The sequence below is a fragment of the Hemitrygon akajei genome, chromosome 4, assembly GCF_048418815.1.
Source record: "Hemitrygon akajei chromosome 4, sHemAka1.3, whole genome shotgun sequence".
NCBI classification, from domain to species: Eukaryota; Metazoa; Chordata; class Chondrichthyes; order Myliobatiformes; family Dasyatidae; genus Hemitrygon; species Hemitrygon akajei.
The window spans coordinates 12,971,429-12,992,481 of NC_133127.1; the positions used below are offsets into that span (position 1 = coordinate 12,971,429).

At 43.5% G+C, this 21,053-nt stretch overlaps 1 protein-coding gene across 1 annotated transcript in view; it reads right to left on the bottom strand.

Annotated features, from left to right (window-relative positions):
• Positions 1 to 2,673: 2,673 nt before the first annotated feature.
• Positions 2,674 to 21,053, bottom strand: part of fgf24 (fibroblast growth factor 24) — a 97,062-nt gene continuing 78,682 nt past the window's right edge. Inside the window, exon 5 of the mRNA XM_073042101.1 lies at positions 2,674 to 3,055. Coding sequence (XP_072898202.1) covers positions 2,783 to 3,055 — 273 coding nt within the window. The 3' untranslated portion in view covers positions 2,674 to 2,782. The remainder of the gene's footprint in view (positions 3,056 to 21,053) is intronic.

The following is a 21,053-nucleotide window of genomic DNA, read 5'->3' on the forward strand; positions in this document are numbered from 1 at the left end:
GTCTTCTTTACCCTTGTTGCCCGCCCTGTTGAGTGCGGTCTTTCGTTGATTCTATTACGGTTACTGGGTTTCCTGAGTACGTCCACAAGGAAAGAAAATCAGGGTTGTATATGGTAACATGTATGCACTTCGATAATCAACTTACTTTGAACTTTGAACATTGTGTAAATCTGAACAGAAGAGCATCTGATATCTTGCCTCCCATCTTTTGAGTTTTGGCTTTGGTCTCTAGAGTACCTCCACCCATGGAGCAAGTACCCAGTATGTCCTCTGTAACACTTCAACTTTTAAATGTGCCTGGAGTTTCCCAGGCTTCCTTTCAGGGTGTCCGCCCTAGAAATTCCCCTCCTAGCAGCTCGGCAATGTATTTCACATTTGGGTACATTTCTGAAATGGATCCATTCCCGAGAACGGTCGGCCAGTGATTCCGTTGACCCTTTGCCAACATGTCCATAACACAAGCGGCTCAGAAGCATTTGAGTTTGTACAAGAGCCTTGTCGAGCAGTGTCTATCATCTAGAACTGATAATCATCTTGTCTCTCAAACTCCACCATCCCATAAACAGGAGGGCTTGGAAGTTGTCTCAATGTGACAAAGTAAGGCTGTGAGTCCAGTTTGAAATCACTGAGATAAAGGTTTTTAGAGAACTTGTTTTTAACCCAGCCTTAACTTGCCATTGATCACAATAATGTAAATAATAATTGAAAGGATACAATAATAATTACACACATTAACAGATTCTGTACAATATTTTTCCTGAATTAACTCTATAAACTTATAAAACAGAAGAAAGTCAGGAAAGATCAGAGAACTTTACAATGTTTGACAAACAAATGTTCAATTTTTGTCTTCGGGGAAGTGTTGGGTAAGCGTCAGGGTTACCAAATCAGATCATTTCAGGGTGGGCAACAGATTTTGGCCTTGCTAACCACAAGCACAAGAGATTCTGCAGATGCTGCAAATCTAGAGCAACACACACAAAATGCTAGAGGAACTCAACAGGTCAGGCAGCATCGATGGAAAAGAGTAAACAGTCAACATTTTGGGCCGAGAACCTTCAACAGGATTTGAAAGAAAGGGGAAGAAGCTAGAATAAGAAGGTGGGGGGAAGGGGAGGGTGTGCAAGATTTGAGGTGATATGTGAGACCAAGTGAGGGGATGAAGTGAAAAGCTGAGAAAGTGATAGGTGGAGGAGGTGAGGGACTGTAGAAAAAAGGGATTTGATAGGAGAGGACTCTGGGCCTTGGAAGAAGGGGAAGGAGGAGGGGCACCAGAGGGAGGTGAGGTGAGAAGGGATGAGAGATAATTAGCGTGGGGAATGGAAAAAGAGAGAAGGAGGAAAGGGGGAGAAATTACCAGACGTAGGAGAAATCGATGTCTGTGCCATCAGGTTGGAGGTTACCCAGACAGAATATGAGGTGTTGATCCTTGCTAAATGGTCACATCCCATAAATGAAGTGGAAAAAAAGCCTGAAGAAAACCTGAAAGAGATGAAAAGCTGGAAAGGGTACAGAGAAGATTTATGAGTATGTTGCCATGATTGAAAGGCTTGAGATATAGGAAGATGTTGGGCAGGGTAGAACTTCATTTCTTGGAGCGAAGAGCTCTCAGGGGTGACCTTATGAAATCATGCAAGGAAGAGATAAGGTGAATGCACTCAGATTTTTTTCCAAGGATTGGGGAATCAGGAAACTAGAGATTGAAAGTAAGAGGGTAAAGATTTAATGGGAACCTGAGGGCAACCTTTTCACCCAGAAGGTGGTATATGTTTGGAACAAGCTGCCAGAGGAAATGGTAGAGGCAGGCACTATAATGTTTAAAAGATTATTTGGACAGATACATTGACTGAAATGTTTAGACCAGGAGTTCCCAACCTGATGTCCATGGATATCTGTTAATGGTAGGGATCCATAGCATCAAAAAGATTGGGAGCCCCTGGTTTAGAGGGATATGGACCAAATGGTGGTAAATTGGACTAGCTTAGATAGCATGGGCCAGTTGAGGAAAAGGGTTTCTTTTGCTTCTCTGTGAGTCTATGAACCTAAATAATAATTATATGATGGCAAACTTGGTTTTAGGAAACGTTCAGAAGCTAGTGGTAAAGAATAAAGTGAAATAGAAATAGAAAAGAGAAGGTCACAGTAACCTCAAGAATTCATAGTTCTATAATAAGCTCAGGTAGGGGGTGAGGGGGTGCTAGGGTTAGTGAACTGAGGAAGGGAACACTTAGCTACAATGAGTGAGCTCATGCAGCCGACAGCATGGCAAACTGCCTCTGTAGCAGACAAGTTTTCCATCCCAGCACATCAGAGCTTAAAATGGTCTCTTCAGGCACACCCCCAACACTGGAAACTGATAAGCTTGTGGTACATCACTGGGTGTTTCCCCACAGCTGAAGCAAGCTTGGACCCAACCTCCCACCCTGTCTAACTTCACCGCTGTGGTGCAACTTGCACAAAGGGGAACCTGTTAGAGAGGGGAGCCCTCTCTTGGTTTCTCTGAAGCAATCAGACTGCAGACTCAGCAGCAGGTCGTCAAGGAGCGGTGCCTAACCTACCCAGAATTCCGCAGCAAAAATGGCCGTTTTATAAATAACCTAAATACACACACACACATACATTCACACACACAACCACACCCAGTTTCCCTATAAATATAGGTCAGCTCAGAACAGTTCCTTTCATGAGTATAAAAATAAAGCTTCTTTAGTCTTCAGAAAACAGAAACCCAAGCACACAAACTTTTATCTGTGGCAGCCAGTGGGCTGTTGATGAAGGTCCTTCAGGCTCTAGCTGGCCTCTGATGGCGAGTTCGCCTCGTCCTTTTAGTCACTGTGGTGTATTTGAAGGGTTTATGATGCTCCTCCTTATCCTTGGGAAGCCTTTTCATGAAGTGCACCTCCCTCTGGTTCTGCTCCGTCTTGGATCCCTTTCTTGGCCGCCCTTTTCTGGTGAATCCCAGGTACCACCCCTTGTACTTGGCGGACATCAGCGCTGTGTAGTTATTTTCCAGCACTTCCTCGACGAACACACATTCGCGATTCTTCCCATTGACCTGCGAAGGAAAATAAGACTGAAATCACAAAGGGAGAAGGGGAACGGTAATGGAACCATTGAAGGAAGTTCTTCAGCCCTTCTAAACACAAGAGATTCTGCAGATGCTGAAAATCCAGAGTAACACACACAAAGTGCTGAGGGAACTTGTCTCCATCATGGGCACTAGACTCCCCAACATCAAGAACATTTTTAAAGGGTGATGCCTCTAAAATGCAACATCCATCATTAAGGGCCCCCACCACCCAGGACATTCCCTTATTTATTGATTGATTGATTGAGCTACAGCATGGAATAGGGCCTATGAGCCCTTTGGGCTACACTGCTCAGCAGTCCCCTAATTTAATCCTAGCCGAGTCACAGGACAATTTACAATGACCAATTAACCTACCAACCAGTATGCCTTTGGAGGGAAAAAGAAACCTAAGCATACGGAGGAAACCCTCGTGGTCATTGGGAGAACATACAAACTACTTACAAGAATTGAACCCAGGTAACTGGTACTGTAGAGCATTGTACTAATCACTACACGACACTGTTATAACGCCCATCAAGGAGGAGGTACAGGAGCCTAAAGACACACCTACATACATATACATATATATGCTTTATTATATGGATGAGGAAGTGGAGGGATGGTTATTAAGTTGGCTGATGACACAAAGGTTGGGGGTGTTGTGGATACTATGGAGGGCTGTCAGAGGTTACAGTGAGACATTGATAGGTTGCAAAACTGGGCTGAGAAGTGGCAGATGGAGTTCAACCCGGATAAGTGTGAAGTGGTTCATTTTGGCAGGTCAAATATGATGGCAGAATATACAGTTGGCCCTCCTTATCCGTGAATTCCGCATGCACAAATTCAACCAACCGCGAATTGAGAAAACCCCGAAGTGCTCTTCTAGCACTCGTTGTTCGAGCATTGTTCGCCTCGCATCTCATTCGTTCGTAAATTATACGTGAAAAAGCTCTTGGTCTCTATGAGCACTACTGTGATGGAGTTGATGAGAGCGAGAGAAAAGAGTTTAAGGCTAGTAAGGGATGGCTGGCTGGCTATGTAAAGCGCTACAACTTCAAGAACGTAAAGATCCTGACTTTAGCATTATTGAACCTCCTCCAAAGTATTCTTATTCCCTAAACAAGACAGTGTAACAACTACTGTACAGGTATTACAAGTCTTACTCATTGTTTGATCATTGTTCGCCTCGCGTCTCGTTCGTTTGCTGCTTGTGTTGTGAGCGAGAGGAACATGTACAGTTTTTTTTCTTGTCAATATTCCCTAAGCAAGACAGTGTAACAGCTACTTACATAGTATTTCCATTGTATCAGGTGTTATAAGTTCTGTAATCAAGAGATGATTAGAAGTTTTACTCGTTGTTTGATCATTGTTTGCCTCACAACTCGTTCATTCGCAGCTTGTGTTGTAAGCGAGAGGAACATGTACAGTTTTTTTTGTCAATATTCCCTAAACATTACAGTCTAATAACTGTATTTACATTGCATTAGCTATTATAAGTAATCTAGAGATGATTTAAAATATACAGGAGGATGTGTGTAGGTTATACGCAAATACTACGCCATTTTATATAAGGGACTTGAGCATCCGCGGGAGGTCCTGGAACCAATTCCGCGCGGATAAGGAGGGCTGACTGTAGTACTAATGGTAAGGCTCTTGGCAGTGTGGAGGATCAGTGGGATCTTGGGGTCCGAGACCATAGTATGCTGAAAGCAACTGTGGAGGTTGACTGTGGTTAAGAAGGCATACGGTGTATTGGCCTTCATCAGTCGTGGAATTGAATTTAGGAGCCGAGAGGTAATGTTGCAGCTATATAGAGCCCTGGTCGGACCCCACGGAGTACTGTGCTCAGTTCTGGTTGCCTCACTACAGGAAGGATGTGGAAGCCATAGAAAGGGTGCAGAGGAGATTTACGAGGATGTTGCCTGGATTGGGGAGCATGCCTTATGAAAACAGGTTGAGTGAACTTGGCCTTTTCTCCTTGGAGCGACAGAGGGTGAGAGGTGACCTGATAGAGGTGTATAAGATGATGAGAGGCATTGATCGTGTGGATAGTTGGAGGCTTTTCCCCAGGGCTGAAATGGTTGCCACAAGAGGACACAGGTTTAAGGTGCTGGGGAGTAGGTACAGAGGAGATGTCAGGGGTAAGCTTTTTCGCAGAGAGTGGTGAGTGCGTGGAATGGGCTGCCGGCAACGGTGGTAGAGGCGGATCCAATAGGGTCTTTTAAGAGACTTTTGGATAGGCACTTGGAGCTTAGAAAAATAGAGGGCTATGGGTAAGCCTAGTAATTTCTAAGGTAGGAACATGTTCGGCACAACTTTGTGGGCCGAAGGGCCTGTATTGTGCTGCAGGTTTTCTATGTTTCTGCATTTCTATATATAGTACAGTGCAAAAGTTTTAGGCACATAATAAAAAATTCTGTAAAACGAAGATGCTTTCAAAAATAATGAAATGAAAAAATTCTAAATATCAAAAAATTACTGTTAAGAGCAGTAAACAGTAAAAAAAACTAAATCATATCAATATTTGGTATGACCCCCCCACCTTTAAAACTGCATCAATTCTCTTAATGCAGTTTTATAAGAAAATCATTTGGTTGGTTGCGCCAAGCATCTTTGAGAACTTGCCACAGTTCTTTTGTAGACTTTGGCTGTCTCGCTTGCTTCTGTCTTGCATGGTAATCCCAGACAGCCCCGATAATGTTGAGATCAGGACTCTGTGAAGCCCATACCATCTGAAATCATATAAAAAGTCTAGGGTACCTAAGACTTCTATATAATACTGTACATATTTCTCAATGTAATTTATAGTTTTTAAAATCATTATGCATTGCAATGCAGTGCTGTCACAAAACAATAAATTTCATGACTTTTGCTGGTGATACTAAACCTGATTCTGATTCTGAGGTCAGGAAAGGATTAACCAGTCAACGTTTCCGGTTGAGATCCTTTATCAGGTGTAATGAAGGGTCTCAATCTGAAACATAGAATGTTTATTCCTTTTCCACGGATGCTGACTGACCTGCTGAGTTCCTTCAGCATTTTGTGTGTGTTACTCCCTCAGCCCTTTGCTCCATACTGGCCAAAAGCAGTGCTCCATTCTGTCTCCATTCCTTTGTGCAAGTCTTTATTCAGATTAGCTTTATTTGCCACACGTACATCGAATCATACGGCGAAATGCATCATTTGCGTCAATTCAAACCAGCGAGGATTGAGCTGCGCAGTCCGTAAGTGCCTTCATGTTTTTGGCGCCAACAAGCTGAAGTGGCTCAGTTAAGAGAGTGCTAGACTGAAGTCTAAAGGTCCTTGATGCACCATCAATAACTCTTGGAGATGTGAGGCGAGGTATAGGCTTTTATTGGCTGGAAGAAAGAACAAGCAGCAATTGACCACCACACTGCATCCTGGAGACTGAGGCCAGGGCTGTATCTCCAATCGCCTTTATACCGGGGTCCGTGGGAGGAGCCACAGGAGCAGTCAGCAGGGGGGGGGGGGGGGGCGTGTCCAGACAGGTATATGTAGTTCACCACAGTCCTTTGTTCATTTCTGTGTTTCAGCACTGATTCTTAGGATGGAAGAGGAAATATTTCCATGGAACATAAGACTATAAGACCATAAGACACAGGAGCAGAATTAGGCCATTCAGCCCATCGAGTCTGCTCTGCCATTCCATCATGACCGATCCCAGATCCCACTCAAACCCCGTACACCTGCCTTCTCACCATATCCTTTGATACCCTGATCAATCAGGAAACTATCAATTTCCACTTTAAATATACCCATGGACTTGGCCTCCACCGCAGTCTGTGGCAGAGCATTCCACAGATTCACTATTCTCTGGCAAAAAAAATTCTCCTTTCTAAAAGGTTGCCCCCTCAATTTTGAGGCTGTACCCTCTAGTTCTAGATACCCCTCTCCACATCCATCCTATCTAGTCCTTTCAACATTCAGTAGGTTGCAACAAGGGAGAACTTCTTCAGTCAGATGGTAGTGAGAGTGTGGAATGAGCTACCAGTAGAAGTGATGAATGCAGGCTCTGTTTCACCATTAAGTAGCAGTTTAGGAGGGTTGGGAGGGTATGGTACAGGACTCGGCAGAATAATAGTTCAGCACAGACTAGATGGGCTGAATTGCTCTATGACTCCATGACCACAACTTACTAACCGTAACCCATTTGTCTTTGCAAATGTGGGAGGAAACTGAAACACATGGAGGAATCCCATGCAGTCATGGCAGGAATATTCAATCTCCTTACAGACAACGATGGAAATGGAATCTCGATCTTGCGAGTGTCAGGCTCAGGTTTCTGGCAGTGAAACCATCTGTGTGTCTATCGATGCACAGTGGAGCGTTTCCTGAAGGCTTGCAGCACGGCCAGGTATAGAAACACCAAGGCCCGAGAATGGAAAAGTGAAGGGTACAGCGCAGTCCATCACTGCAAAGCCCTCCCCACCACCGAGCCCATCGACAAGGAATGCTGACGCAAGAAAGCAGCATCCATCATTAAAGACCAGACAATCCATGCGGTCTTATCACCTCTACCACTGGGCAGGATGTACAGGTTAAGCCCCACATCACCCTGTTCAGGAACAGTTATTACCCTTTATCCAGCAAGTTCCTGAACTAACGTGGATAACTTCACTCACTTCAACTCTGAACTGATTCCACAACCTATAGACATTTTCAAAGGCTGTAAACTCATGTTCTCAGTATTATTTACTTAGCTATCCATCCATCCATCCATCCATCTATCTATCTATCTATCTATCTATCTATCTATCTATCTATCTATCTATCTATCTATCTATCTATCTATCTATCCATCCATCCATCCATCCATCCATCCATCCATCCATCCATCCATCCATCTATCTATCTATCTATCTATCTATTATTACTCAATTTGAACAGTTTGTCTTCTTTCGCACTTTGGTTGTTTTTCATTGACTCTATTGTATTTTGTTGTTCTACTGTGAATGCCTGCAAAATGGATCTCAAAGTAGTATATAGTGATACATACAAACTTCGATAATAAATTTACTTCAAACTTTGAACTGAGTGATCTGGAGCTTTTGATTTACCACCAAGCCGTAACTCGCACTGAGACATGTTCAGCTGAGGTTTCCGAGGGCTTGAGGGAGCGGGGGTGAAGAGGGTGGAGGGAGCTGATTCCTGCTGGGAGTTAAGGACTTGAAGGTGAAGCTGACAATCTGAGCAAATCAGGATCTGTGGAAATATGGTGACAAATGGGCAGGCAGCCTGCATTGCTATTATTCACTTGGGGAATGCTATCAGTTTTAAAGGAGGTTGTAGAGAGGAAATTGGAGGAGAGAGACAAACTACGTCATAGCCACATGCCTTTGAATCATGACTTTGGCTTAATGGTGAACCCAATAGTATCAGACCTTTGTGCAAATAGTCGCTTTGATACAAATATGAACTCAGCATATCAAAGTCCATGTGATGTATTTCTGTACAATATTTGAATTTCCATTGTAGTATTGTGACAGCTCTTAGAGAAACGTAGCAAGGTTCAGAGACTCTTACAACTATACACGCAGTGGCCATTTTATTAGGTACAGAAGTGGAATCGGGTGTGTGGTCTTCTGCTGCTGTAGCCTGTTCACTTCAAATTTCAGTGTATTGTTCAGAAATGTTCTTCGGCACAACACTGTTGTAACGCGTGGTTATTCGAGTTACTGTCGCTTTCCTGTCAGCTTGACCCAGTCTGGCCATTCTCCTTTGATCTCTCCCATTAACAGGGTGTTACCTCTCACAGAACTGCTGCTCACTGGATTTTTTTTTTGTTTTTCCTACCATTCTCTGTAAACTATCGAGCAGGGCTTCCCAACCTGGGATGCACGAACCTCTTGCTTAATGGCATTGGTCCATGGCATAAAAAGGTTGGGAATCTCTGCTCTAGAGACTGTTCTGTGTGAAGATCAGCAGTATTTAGGACACCCAAACCACCCCATCTGGCACCAACAATCATTCCACAGTCAAAGACACATTTCTTCTCCATTCTGATGTTTGGTCTGAACAACAACTGAACCTCTTGAGCATGTCTGCATTGAGTTGATGTTACATGAATGGCTGATTAGATATTTGCATTAATGAGCAGGTGGGCACTGAGTGCAAACACTACATTCTGACTTAACTACATTTCAGAAAACCCGTTAATATATCATAAGACCATAGGACATAGAAGCATCGAGTCATCTCTGTCATTCTATTATGGCTGATTTATTATTACTCTCAACCCCAATCTCCTGCCTTCGTCCTGTAACTGATGATGTGACTAACCACGAACCTATCAACCTCCACTTTAAATATACCCAATGACTTGGCCTCCCCAGCTGCCTGTGGCAATGAATTCCACAAATTCGTCTCCCTCTGGCTAAAGAAATTCCTCCTCATCTCTGTTCTAAATGGACGATCATCTATTCTGAAGCTGTGCCCTCTGGTCCTAGACTCCCCCCACTATAGGAAACACCCTTTCCACATCCACTCTGTCTAAGCCTTTCAATATTCAATATTAAACATGCTGGCATTTTAACACAACAGGAGTAGGTGTTAGCTATTAGATTGGTAATGTTTTCCAGATGAAGTATGTGAAAGGCATGAATGAGGATTGCTTTTGAGGATTCCTTTTTCTTTCTTCTGTCTTCTGTGAGAAGATACAGGAGCTTGAAAGCCCGGATGATCTGACTCAAAAACGGCTTCTCACCCACTGTCATCAAACGCTATGGAGAGCATCGAAACATACTGCATTACTGTGTGGTTCGGACACTGCACTGTGGCTGACACCAGGGCTCTACAACTGGTGATTAAAACTGCCCAATGCACCAGCCTACCCAAAATCAAGGACGTATATACTAAAAGCTCTTGGAAAAAAGGCCAGCAGTATTATAAAGGATCCCACCCAACCTGCTTATGGACTGTTTGACCCACCAGCATCAGGGAAGAGGATAGACAGTATCCACACTGGGATCATCAGACTCAAAAACAGTGAGTTTCCCCAAGGGATCAGCACCTCCCACCATCACTACATACACATCATCTAGTGTCACTTTATGTACATACAATCAGTCTATGTAAGGTGCCATGCTATTACAGCTCAGGGCGTCGGAGTTCAGAGTTCAATCCCATCATCCTCTGTAAGGCGTTTGCATATCCTTCCTGTAGAATGCGTCGATTTTCTCCAGGAGCTCCCAGCTTCCTCCCACAAAGACATACTGATTAATAGGTTAACTGTTAATTGTAAATTGTCTCATGGTTAGATTAGGGGTTACTGGGTGATGTGGCTCGAAGGGCCAACAGGCCCTGTTTGGCACTGTATCTCTGAATAAATAAACATAACAGTTACTCACAAACACCAGCAATTCTGCAGCTGCTGGAAATCCAAAATAATGTGCACAAGGCGCTGGAGGAATTCAGCAGGTCATGAAGCACCTATGGAAATGACTAGATAGCCGATGTTTCTGGCTGAGACCCTTCTTCAGGACTGAGAAGGGAGGGGGAAGATGCCAGAATAAAAGGGTGGGGGAGGGGGAGGAGGCTAGATTGAAGGTTATAGGTGAAGCCAGGTGAATGGGAGAGGTCAAGGGCTGAAGAGGAAGGAATCTGACAGGAAAGGACAATGGACCATAGGAGAAAGGGATGGAGGAGGGGACCAGGGGAAATAATAGGCAGGTGAGAAGATGTAAAATGTCAGAGTGGAGGAATAGAGGAGGGGAGGGGAATTTCCTGGGAATCCAGGGAACAGAGGTGGCAGAGGCAAAGAAACTGAGTAAAAGGAATAGCATTTTTACAGGAGATAGGGTGGGAAGAGGTATAGTCAAGATAACCATGGGAATCAGTAGGTTTGTAATATAATTTGGTTGACAGCTACTTGTACATTGTGTTTTATAGGATTGTTTTTATTGTTTTTTTAGTGTGATCTTTGTGCCTGTTGTGTTTTTTTATGTTGCATTGAATCCAGAGAAATTATGATTTCTCCTTTACACTGAATAAAGAATCTCCAATCTTGAAAACTCTGAACCCATCATGTCTCTCACATCACCTTCCCAGTGGTGTCTGCCACATTCTCGAACTCATAATTCCTCTACCTCTTGTCAGTTTATCATCTCCGTTGCCATTCCTTCAGACTGCCCTACAGTGCTTGTTCCATTCCATAGTCTATATGCTCTTTGCTGCATTTAGTGTTATATTTATTATAACCATTTACACTGTTTAGTTTGTGAGCTTCTTTGCACCCTGGTGTACTTGACATTAAAACAATCAGAATATGAAACACTATAAGTGTTCCACAAGATGTAGGCCAACGTAGCAAGCTCAGTACCAAGGGCGTTCCAAACATTCGCTTGTGCCACCTGAGATTCCTGGGAGTGAACATCACCTATGTCCTGTTCTGGTCCAACCATGACAAGAATTTGCACCGGTGCCTTTATTTCCTTAGGAGGCTAAAGAAATTCAACATGTCAGAGTAACAGACACAAAATGCCAGAAGAACTCGGCAGGTCAGGCAGCATCTTTGGAAATGAATAGTCAATGTTTCGGACTGAGACCCATCTTCAGGACTCACATGGGGAACTTCTCAAGAGGATGGTGTGAGTCTCCAATGGAATGGTGGACGACACTAAGACTGGGGGCGTAAAGGACATTGAGAAAGGCTATCAAAGCTTGCAGCAGGATCTGGAATGGCTGGAAAAATGTGCTGAAAAATGGCAGATGAACTTAATGTAGACAAGTGTGAGGTGTTGCATTTTTATAGGACACAGGAGTGCGGTAGAACAAAGGGATCTGGGAATACAGGTCCATAATTCCTTGAAATTGGTGTCACAGGTCGTAAAGAAAGCTTTTGGCATATTGACCTTCATAAATCAAAGTATTGAGTGCAGGAGTTGGGATGTTACGTTGAAGTTGTATAAGATGTTGGTGAGGCCTAATTTGGAGTTTTGCTCATCTACCAACAGGAAAGATATCATTAAAATTGAAAGAGTACAATTTACAAGGACGTTACCAGGACTTGGGGACCTGAGTTATAGGGAAAGGTTGAATAAATTATGATTTTATTCCCCAGAGTGTAAGAGAATGAGGGGAAGTTCGATGTAAGTACACAAAGTTATGAGGGGTATCGATAGGGTAAGTGCGAGAAGGCTTTTCCACTGAGGTTGGGAGCGACTAGGACTAGAGGTCATAGGTCATGTGTGAAAGTTGAAATGTTTAAAGGTAAGAATAGGGGGAACTTCTTCACTGAGAGGGTTGTGTGAGTGTGAAATGAGCTGCCAGTGGAATTGATGGATGTGGGTATGATTTAAGCATTTAGAGAAGTTTGGATAGGTACATGGATGGGAGTATTATGGGGGGAGGATATGGTCCAGGTGCAGGTAGGACTAGCAGTTCAGCATGGAGTAGATAGGCCAAAAGGCCTGATTCTATGCTGTAGTGCTCTATGACTAACAGTTCGGCATGCACCAGATGGGTCGAGACGGACTAGCTGCAGTGTTCTATGACTCAAAATTGCCTCTGTGTTTCCTGGGATGTGGAATAGTTTGACACAGAAAGCGACCATATTTTATATTTCCTCTTGTGGAAACACCTCGTCAGTCCCATTTGCTCTGCAGACCTTTGTAACATGCTTCAGCGGCCACTTTATCAGGTACACCCGCACACCTGCTAGTTATCTAATCAGCCAGTCATGTGGCAGCAACTCAATGCATAAAAGCATGCAGGCATGGGCAAGAAGTTCAGTTGTTGTTCAGACCAAACATCAGTAAAGGGAAGAAATGTGATCTAAGTGATTTTGACCATGGAATGATTGTTGGTGTCAGATGGGGTAGTTGAGTATCTCAGAAACTACTGATCTCCTAGGGTTTTCATGCACAGCTACCTCTAGAGTTTACAGAGAATGACACAAAAACTAAAAAACATTCAGTGAGCAGTAGTTCTGTAGACAAAAATGCCTTGTTAATGAGTGAGGTCAGACTGGTTCAAGTTGACAGGAAGGTGACAGCAACTCAGGTAACCACGTGTTACAACAGCGATGTGCAGAAGAGCATCTCTGAACACACAACATGTCAAACCTCGAAGTGGATGGGCTACAGCAGCAGAAGACCACGAACATACACTCAGTGGTCTCTTTATTAGGTACAGGAGGTACCTTGTGGGACGTCTCAAGGGTGTAAGCATCAGGACAGAAATGCAAGTCTTTGCTCCATTCTTCCATGGTAAACACTGTTGACTCGTTTCATTTCTGCCTGTGCAGCGCCATCTCTAGTCACACACCGCAGAGCTCAGGCTGAACACACTAGGTACACAGCCGTCACATTCAGCGGCTGCTTTACTCAGGCTCTCCAGGTGAGCAGCTGAGTCAGGCTAAGTAGACATTACTTATTGTTGGCGTGGCAGCAGAAAGATCTTTGTTGGGTTGCAGAGGTTGGCTTGGCGCCAATGTTTGTGTTTGGCGGCCGTTGAGAAATTCCCTAGTGCGTGACTGTTTTGGACCTCGGCAGCTTTATTCTGTGTCCGATCTGTGCTGTCCCTGTCCTGGGAGTGTGAGAGTGTGGGGGGAGATTCATTCTGTGTCTAATCTGAGCTGTTCCTGTTCTGGGTGTGTGTGAGTTTAGGGTGCAGAGGAGATTTACCTGGATGTTGCCTGCATTAGAGAGCATGTCTTATGAGGACAGGTTGAGTGAGCCAGGGCTTTTCTCTTTGGAGTGAAGGAGGATGACAGGTGACTCAATAGAGGTGTACGAGATGATAAGAGGCATAGATCAAGTGGATAGCCAGAGACTTCTTCCCAGGGCAGAAAGGCTAATACAAGGGAACATCATTTTAAGGTGATTGGTGGAATGTATAGGGGGGATGTCAGAGGTATGTTTTTTACACAGGGGGGTGGTGAGTGTGTGAAACATGTTCCTGGGGGTGGAGATGGAAGCAGATCCATTAGGGACATTTAAGAGATTCACTTGGATGATAGAAAAATGGAGGGCTATGTGGGGGGGGGGGGGGGTGAGAGGATTGATTTTGGAGTAGGTTAAAAGCTCAGCACGCAATAGTGGGCAGAGGGGCACGTACTTTGCAGTAATGTTCTATGTTCTAACATCGTGAGCTGAAGGGCCAGTAACGTGCAGTAATTCTGTTATCTGTGAATCTCAAGCCAGAAACCAGTCTAGGCAGGTTATGCACCCTTGAAAGTGGCTTCCCGCACTGAGATCCTCCAACTCCAATAATACCATACAAAGGAGCAGAATTAGGCCATTCAGCCCATTGAGTCTGCTCTGTCATTCCATGATGGCTGATTCATTATCCCTCTTAACCTTATTTTCCTGCCTTCTCCCTGTATCCTTTCACACCCTGACTAATCATGAACTATCAACCTTGGCTTTAAATATACCCAATAACTTGGCCTCCACAGCTGTCCATAGCTATGAATTCCACAGATTCTCCACCCTCTGTCTAAAGGAATTGTTCCTCATTAATATTCTAAAGGAATATCTCTCTACTCTGAGGCTGTGCCCTCTGCTCATAGACTCCCCCACGTGGAGAAACATCCGGTCCACGTCAACTCTATCTAGGCCTTCCATATGTGATGGGTTTCAATGTGAATTTCCAACCTCTCCCCCCACCCCCCGTCCTCCACCCCCCCCCCCCATTCTTCTAAACTCCAGTAAGTACTGGCCCTGAGCCACCAATCATATGTTAACCATATAACAATTACAGCACGGAAACAGGCCATCTCGGCCCTTCTAGTCTGTGCCAAACGCTTATTCTCACCTAATCCCACTGACCCACACTCAGCCCATAACCCTCCATTCCTTTCCTGTCCATATACCTATCCAATTTTTTTAAAATGACAAAATCGAACCTGCCTCTACCGCTTCTACTGGAAGCTCGTTCCACACAGCTACCACTCTCTGACTAAAGAAGTTTCCCCTCGTGTTACCCCTAAACTTTTGCCCCTTAACTCTCAACTTGGGTTCTCTGGTTTGAATCTCCCCTACTCTCAATGGAAAAAGCCTACCCACGTCAACTCTATCTACCCCCCTCATAATTTTATATACCTCTGTCAAGTCCCCCCTCAACATTCTACGCTCCAAAGAATAAAGACCTAACTTGTTCAACCTTTCTCTGTAACTTAGGTGCTGAAACCCAGGTAACATCCTAGTAAATCCCCTGTTGACATTTTTCCTGTATTTCGGTGACCAGATCTGTACACAATACTCCAAATTCAGCCTCACCAATGCCTTGTACAATTTTAACATTACATCCCAACTCCTATACTCAATGCTCTGATTTATAAAGGCCAGCATACCAAAAGCTTTCTTCACCACCCTATCCACATGAGATTCCACCTTCAGGGAACTATGCATCATTATTCCTAGATCACTCTGTTCTACTGCATTCTTCAGTGCCCTACCATTTACCATGTATGTCCTATTTTGATTATTCCTACCAAAATGTAGCACCTCACACTTCTCAGCATTAACCCCCATCTGCCATCTTTCAGCCCACTCTTCTAACTGGCCTAAATCTCTCTGCAAGCTTTGAAAACCTACTTCATTATCCACAACACCACCTATCTTAGCATCATCTGCATACTTACTAATCCAATTTACCACCCCATCATCCAGATCATTAATGTATATGACAAACAACATTGGACCCAGTAGAGATCCCTGAGGCACACCACTAGTCACCGGCCTCCAACCTGACGAACAGTTATCCACGACTACTCTTTGGCATCTCCCATCCAGCCACTGTTGAATCCATTTTACTACTTCAATAGTAAAACCTAACAATTAAACCTTCAATCTAACCTTCCATGTGGAACCTTATATATTGTCCTTATATGTTGTCCATATAGACATCCACTTCATCAACTTTCCTAGTAACCTCTTCAAAAAATTCAATAAGATTTGTCAAACATGACCTTCCATGCACAAATCCATGTTGACTGCTCCTAATCAGACACTGTTTATCCAGATAATTATATATACCAGCTCTAAGAATACTTTCCATTAATTTACCCACCACTGACGTCAAATTTACATGCCTATAATTGCTAGGTTTACTCTTAGAATCCTTTTTAAACAATGGAACCACATGTGCAATACACCAATCCTCTGGCACCATCCCCGTTTCTAATGACATTTGAAATATTTCTGTCAGAGCCCCTGCTATTTCTACACTAACTTCCCTCAAGGTCCTAGGGAATATCCTGTCAGGACCCGGAGACTTATCCACTTTTATATTCTTTAAAAGCGTCAGTACTTCCTCTTCTTTAATCATCATAGTTTCCATAACTACCCTACTTGTTTCCCTTACCTTACACAATTCAATATCCTTCTCCTTAGTGAATACCGATGAAAAGAAATTGTTCAAAATCTCCCCCATCTTTTTTGGCTCCACACATAGCTGTCCACTCTGATTCTCTAAGGGACGAATTTTATCCCTCACTATCCTTTTGCTATTAATATAACTGTAGAAACCTTTCAGATTTATTTTCACCTTACTTGCCAAAGCAACCTCATATCTTTTAGCTTTTCTAATTTCTTTCTTAAGATTCTTTATACATTCTTTATATTCATCGAGCACCTCATTTACTCCATACTGCCTATATTTATTGTAGATCTCTCTTTTTATCTGAACCAAGTTTCTAATATCCCTTGAAAACCATGGAACTCTCAAACTTTTAACCTTTCTTTTCAACCTAACAGGAGCATAAAGATTCTGTACCCTCAAAATTTCACCTTTATATGACCTCCATTTCTCTATTACATCCTTCCCATAAAACAATTTGTCCCAGTCCACTCCTTCTAAATCCTTTTGCATCTCCTCAAAGTTAGCCTTTCTCCAATCAAAAATCTCAACCCTGGGTCCAGTCCTATCCTTCTCCATAATTATATTGAAACTAATGGTATTGTGATCACTGGACCTGAAGTGCTCCCCAACACATACCTCCTTCAGCTGACCTATCTCATTTCCTAACAGGAGATTCAACACTGCCCCTTCTCTAGTTGGTACCTCTATGTATTGCTGCAAAAAACTATCCTGCACACATATTACAAACTCCAAACCATCCAGCCCTTTTACAGAATGGGCTTCCCAGTCTATGTGTGGAAAATTAAAATCTCCCACAATCACAATCTTGTGCCTACTACAAATATCTGCTATCTCCTTACAAATTTGCTCCTCCAATTCTCGTTTCCCCATTAGGTGGTCTATAATACATCCCGATAAGTGTTACTTCACCTTTCCCATTCCTCAAATCCACCCAAATAGTCTCCCTAGACGAGCCCTCTAATCTATCCTGCCAAAGCACCGCTGTAATATTTTCTCGGACAAGCAATGCAACACCTCCCCCTCTTGCCCCTCTGATGTTAACCCTTTCATTCTTGGGATCATGGCACTGGAATTCACTCTGATTTAATAGTGCCAATAGATCATTTTGTGCAAAGAAAATTCTGCTTTAGTCTGTGCCATGATAAATCTTGTTACCTGCAATCTACAGAGTTTAAACTTTAACTTCTTACTTGGAATATTTGGAACTGAGTTCCAATGTCCTTAGAGCAGACAGCTGCCTGGGCCCCAGCAGTAGCACACACTGTCTGTTCCCTACCATTTTATTCAGGCACTTTCAGTGTTGCTCAACATAAAAAGGCACCAAATTATGCTGACCCTGAGCCTCAGCTGTAAAAAAGGCATTTTTCTTTTCCACGCCATTAATGGTGAGGGATTCAAAAGATTCAAGATTCAGGATTCAGATTTATTTCTCATCTGTTCATCAAAACATGCAGTGAAATGCATCATTTGCTTTAGCAACCGACACAACCTAAAGGTGTGCTGGGAGCAAGTGTCACCAAATATTCCAGTGCTAACAGAGCATGTCCACAATGTTCAGATTCAGAACCGGATTAATTAATTAATTGATCTCATGTACTTTGAAACATACAGCGAATTGTTACCATTTGTGTTAACAGCCAACAAACCAGGATGTGCTGGGGGCAGCCCGCAAGTGTCAACTCGCAGTACAGCACCAACATAGTGTGCCCACAACGCTCAGCAGAGCAACACAGAACATAATGAGCTTCAAAACAGCAACAGCAAAACAAGCCCCACTCCTCGCTCCTACCAACCCACATACGCAGGGTTATCAGGGGCAGCAAAGGATGGTGTGTATTTGCAATGGGCTGCCTTAAATAGAGATTGAGACAAGCATATTAGCAACAATTAAAATTAAACGATAACTTTTTCCCTTCAGGATGGGTGAGACTAGAACTAGAAGTCATGGATTAAGGGTGAAAGGTGAAATATGTAAGGGGAATCTGAGGGCAGACTTCTTCACTCAGAGGGTGGTGAGAATCTGGAATGAGCTGCCAGTGGAAGTTGTGGATGTAGGTTCAATTGTAGCATTTGAGAGAAGTTTGGGTGGAACTTGGATGGGAGAGGTATAGAAGGCTATAGTCCAAGAGCAGGTGGATGGGTCTAGACAAATAGATAGGCTGGCATGGATTAGATGGGCCAAAGGGCATGTTTCTGTACTGTAGTGCTCTGTGACTCTATAAGTTTGCAGGGTTGTTTGCTGAGCCTGTGGGTTGGGTTGCAAATGTTTTGTCACCAGTTTTGGTGACATCATCAATGTCCTACTGAAAGTTGTTTCTGCTGAGTGCTCGTATTTATCTTGGTCCAACACATTGTTCTGATTGGTTGTTGTTAGTCTCCGCTGGGTCCCAGCCAATCAGGTCGCTGAGTAACCTAACTAACCTAACCGGTCAAGATGGCGCCTGCCACCAAGGGAAAGGCCTGCCACAATGGGCAGAGTGTGTAAACCAGGTTCTCTGCATTTTGGATATGGACTTGGACTATAGACTATTTTTCAGTCTTATAGTTTTTTTATGTTTTGTGTTTTTGATCTGATTGTTCTCATCTTTTGTGTGTGGGAGAGGGGGATTTGGGGGTTGATGATCATGCTGCCATTCCCTTCTTTCTTGGTTTCATGGCTATCTGGAGAAGAAGGATTTCAGAATTGTATACTTTGATAATAAATAAACCTTTGAACCTTTGAGTGATTCCACTGGCCCATGTCCCTGGTCATCAGTCGTTGTGAGCTTTGGCTCCTCGGGAGTCCAGAGCTCACCCCTTGGCCCTGATCCTGCAGGCTTCATAACTTACATCCAGTTCAAATTGCTTGTTAATAGAGTCTTCCACTGAGAACCAAGCTTCTAAGAATTCTCCTGATTTCTTGTTTGGTACTTTGACCAGGAATTTTGTATTTTCCCCAGACAAATTTGTGCCCTTCTTGGTCTTTGTGCACTGAGATGAGTGACAGAGGATCATGTCTTCTTACGGCTGGCTGATGTTCGTGTAGTCCTGTGGATAGTATTCTCCAAGTCTGTCCTACATACTCTATAAGTACATGGATAGGAGAGTTTTAGAGGGTTATAGGCCACACATGGGCTGATGGGACTAGCTCACTGGGTAACAAAGTCAGTCTAAAAGAGATGGGCTGAAGGGCCTGTTTCATGCCATGCTTTGTTTTATACAGTAGAGCTGCTCCTGATTGTTCTGATAAAATGCTGATGAAGCCCTGACTGCCTTTACCTCAGGTATTTCTACAGTAGTGGTGACAACCATCAGTTCACCCTCAAGATTTTCATAAAAGATGGAAGGTGAACAATTGTCCCATCAAGTTCATCCTCTTTGTTTCTGGTGGCTCACTGAATATCTGTAACTCCTGCAAAACCATGCTGAAAATCTTGGACACTGTCCATATTGAGTACCTGATTTCAATGGACAATAAGCCCATAAGATATAGAAGCAGAATTAGGCCATTTGGCCCATTAAGTTTGCTCTGCTATTCTATCATGGCTGCTTCATTATCCCTTTCAAACCTACTTTCCTGCCTTCTCCCCATAACCTTTGACATCTTTACTAATCAATAACCTAGTGGCATCAAATGGCTGCTTCTTCGAGCTCATCTGTGGAAACAACTTAAATTCCTCTCTTTAATGTCTCATTTTCCCTTTTCATGGTGGTTGGAGCTCTGTCAAAGTCCGTGATCTGCAGCTGCACTCAAATTCCGGGTTTTCACAGCGGATGGGTTCCTGCTCCTGGAGCTCACCAACGGGCCATTTTTCAACATATCCAGGAGCAGCCTGGAAGACACATGCCTTTGGGATGTGCCTCTGTGTGGTCCTGTGGATGACTGATTCCATGCCAGTGTCACATGAGAAGGAACATCAGGATTTTGTGGCAGATGGAGGTCCCTGTACTCGAGTGATCACTCCCTCTCTCTCTTTCTCTCGATGGTGGGGAGAGTTTGCTGCTGATTCTTGAGTCAGATGATCTCGAAATAAAAAGCAACATGACAGACTGTAACACCATAACAGCGACTGCTTCTTAGTCTCACCTTTTGCTCTCTATTAGTGAGAAAAGAAAGAGTGTTGGGTTAACAATGGGTTTGGTTGACTGCAGATCATGGTCTCTCTTTGGGGGCTTTGCTATTGCTTGTTTGGTGGGTGGTGGGTGCTGATGATTTCTGCTGAATGGGTGGGGGGAGGGATGAGGTTGATGCTTTGATGCAGGTTGTGAGTGGGGAGGAGCGGGGGCTTTGGGTTAATAATGTTTTCCTGGTCATTCTTTGGGGTTCTTTCTTTTCTCGTGTATGTCTGTGAAGAGTAAGAATTTCAGATTGTATACTATATGCATTCTCTGATATTAAATGGAACCATTTGAACCTATCAACCTCCACTTTAAATATACCAGTATGACTTGGCCTCCACAGCTACCTGTGGCAATGAAATCCACAGATTCACCACCCTCTGGATAAACAAATTCCTCCTCATCTCTGTATTCTGAGCTTGTGCCCTCTGTTACTCGATTCACCCACATTAGGAAAGATCCTTCCCACATCCATTCTAACTAGGCCTTTCAATATTCGGTATGTTTCAATGAGCTCTTCCCTCATTCTTCTATACTCCAG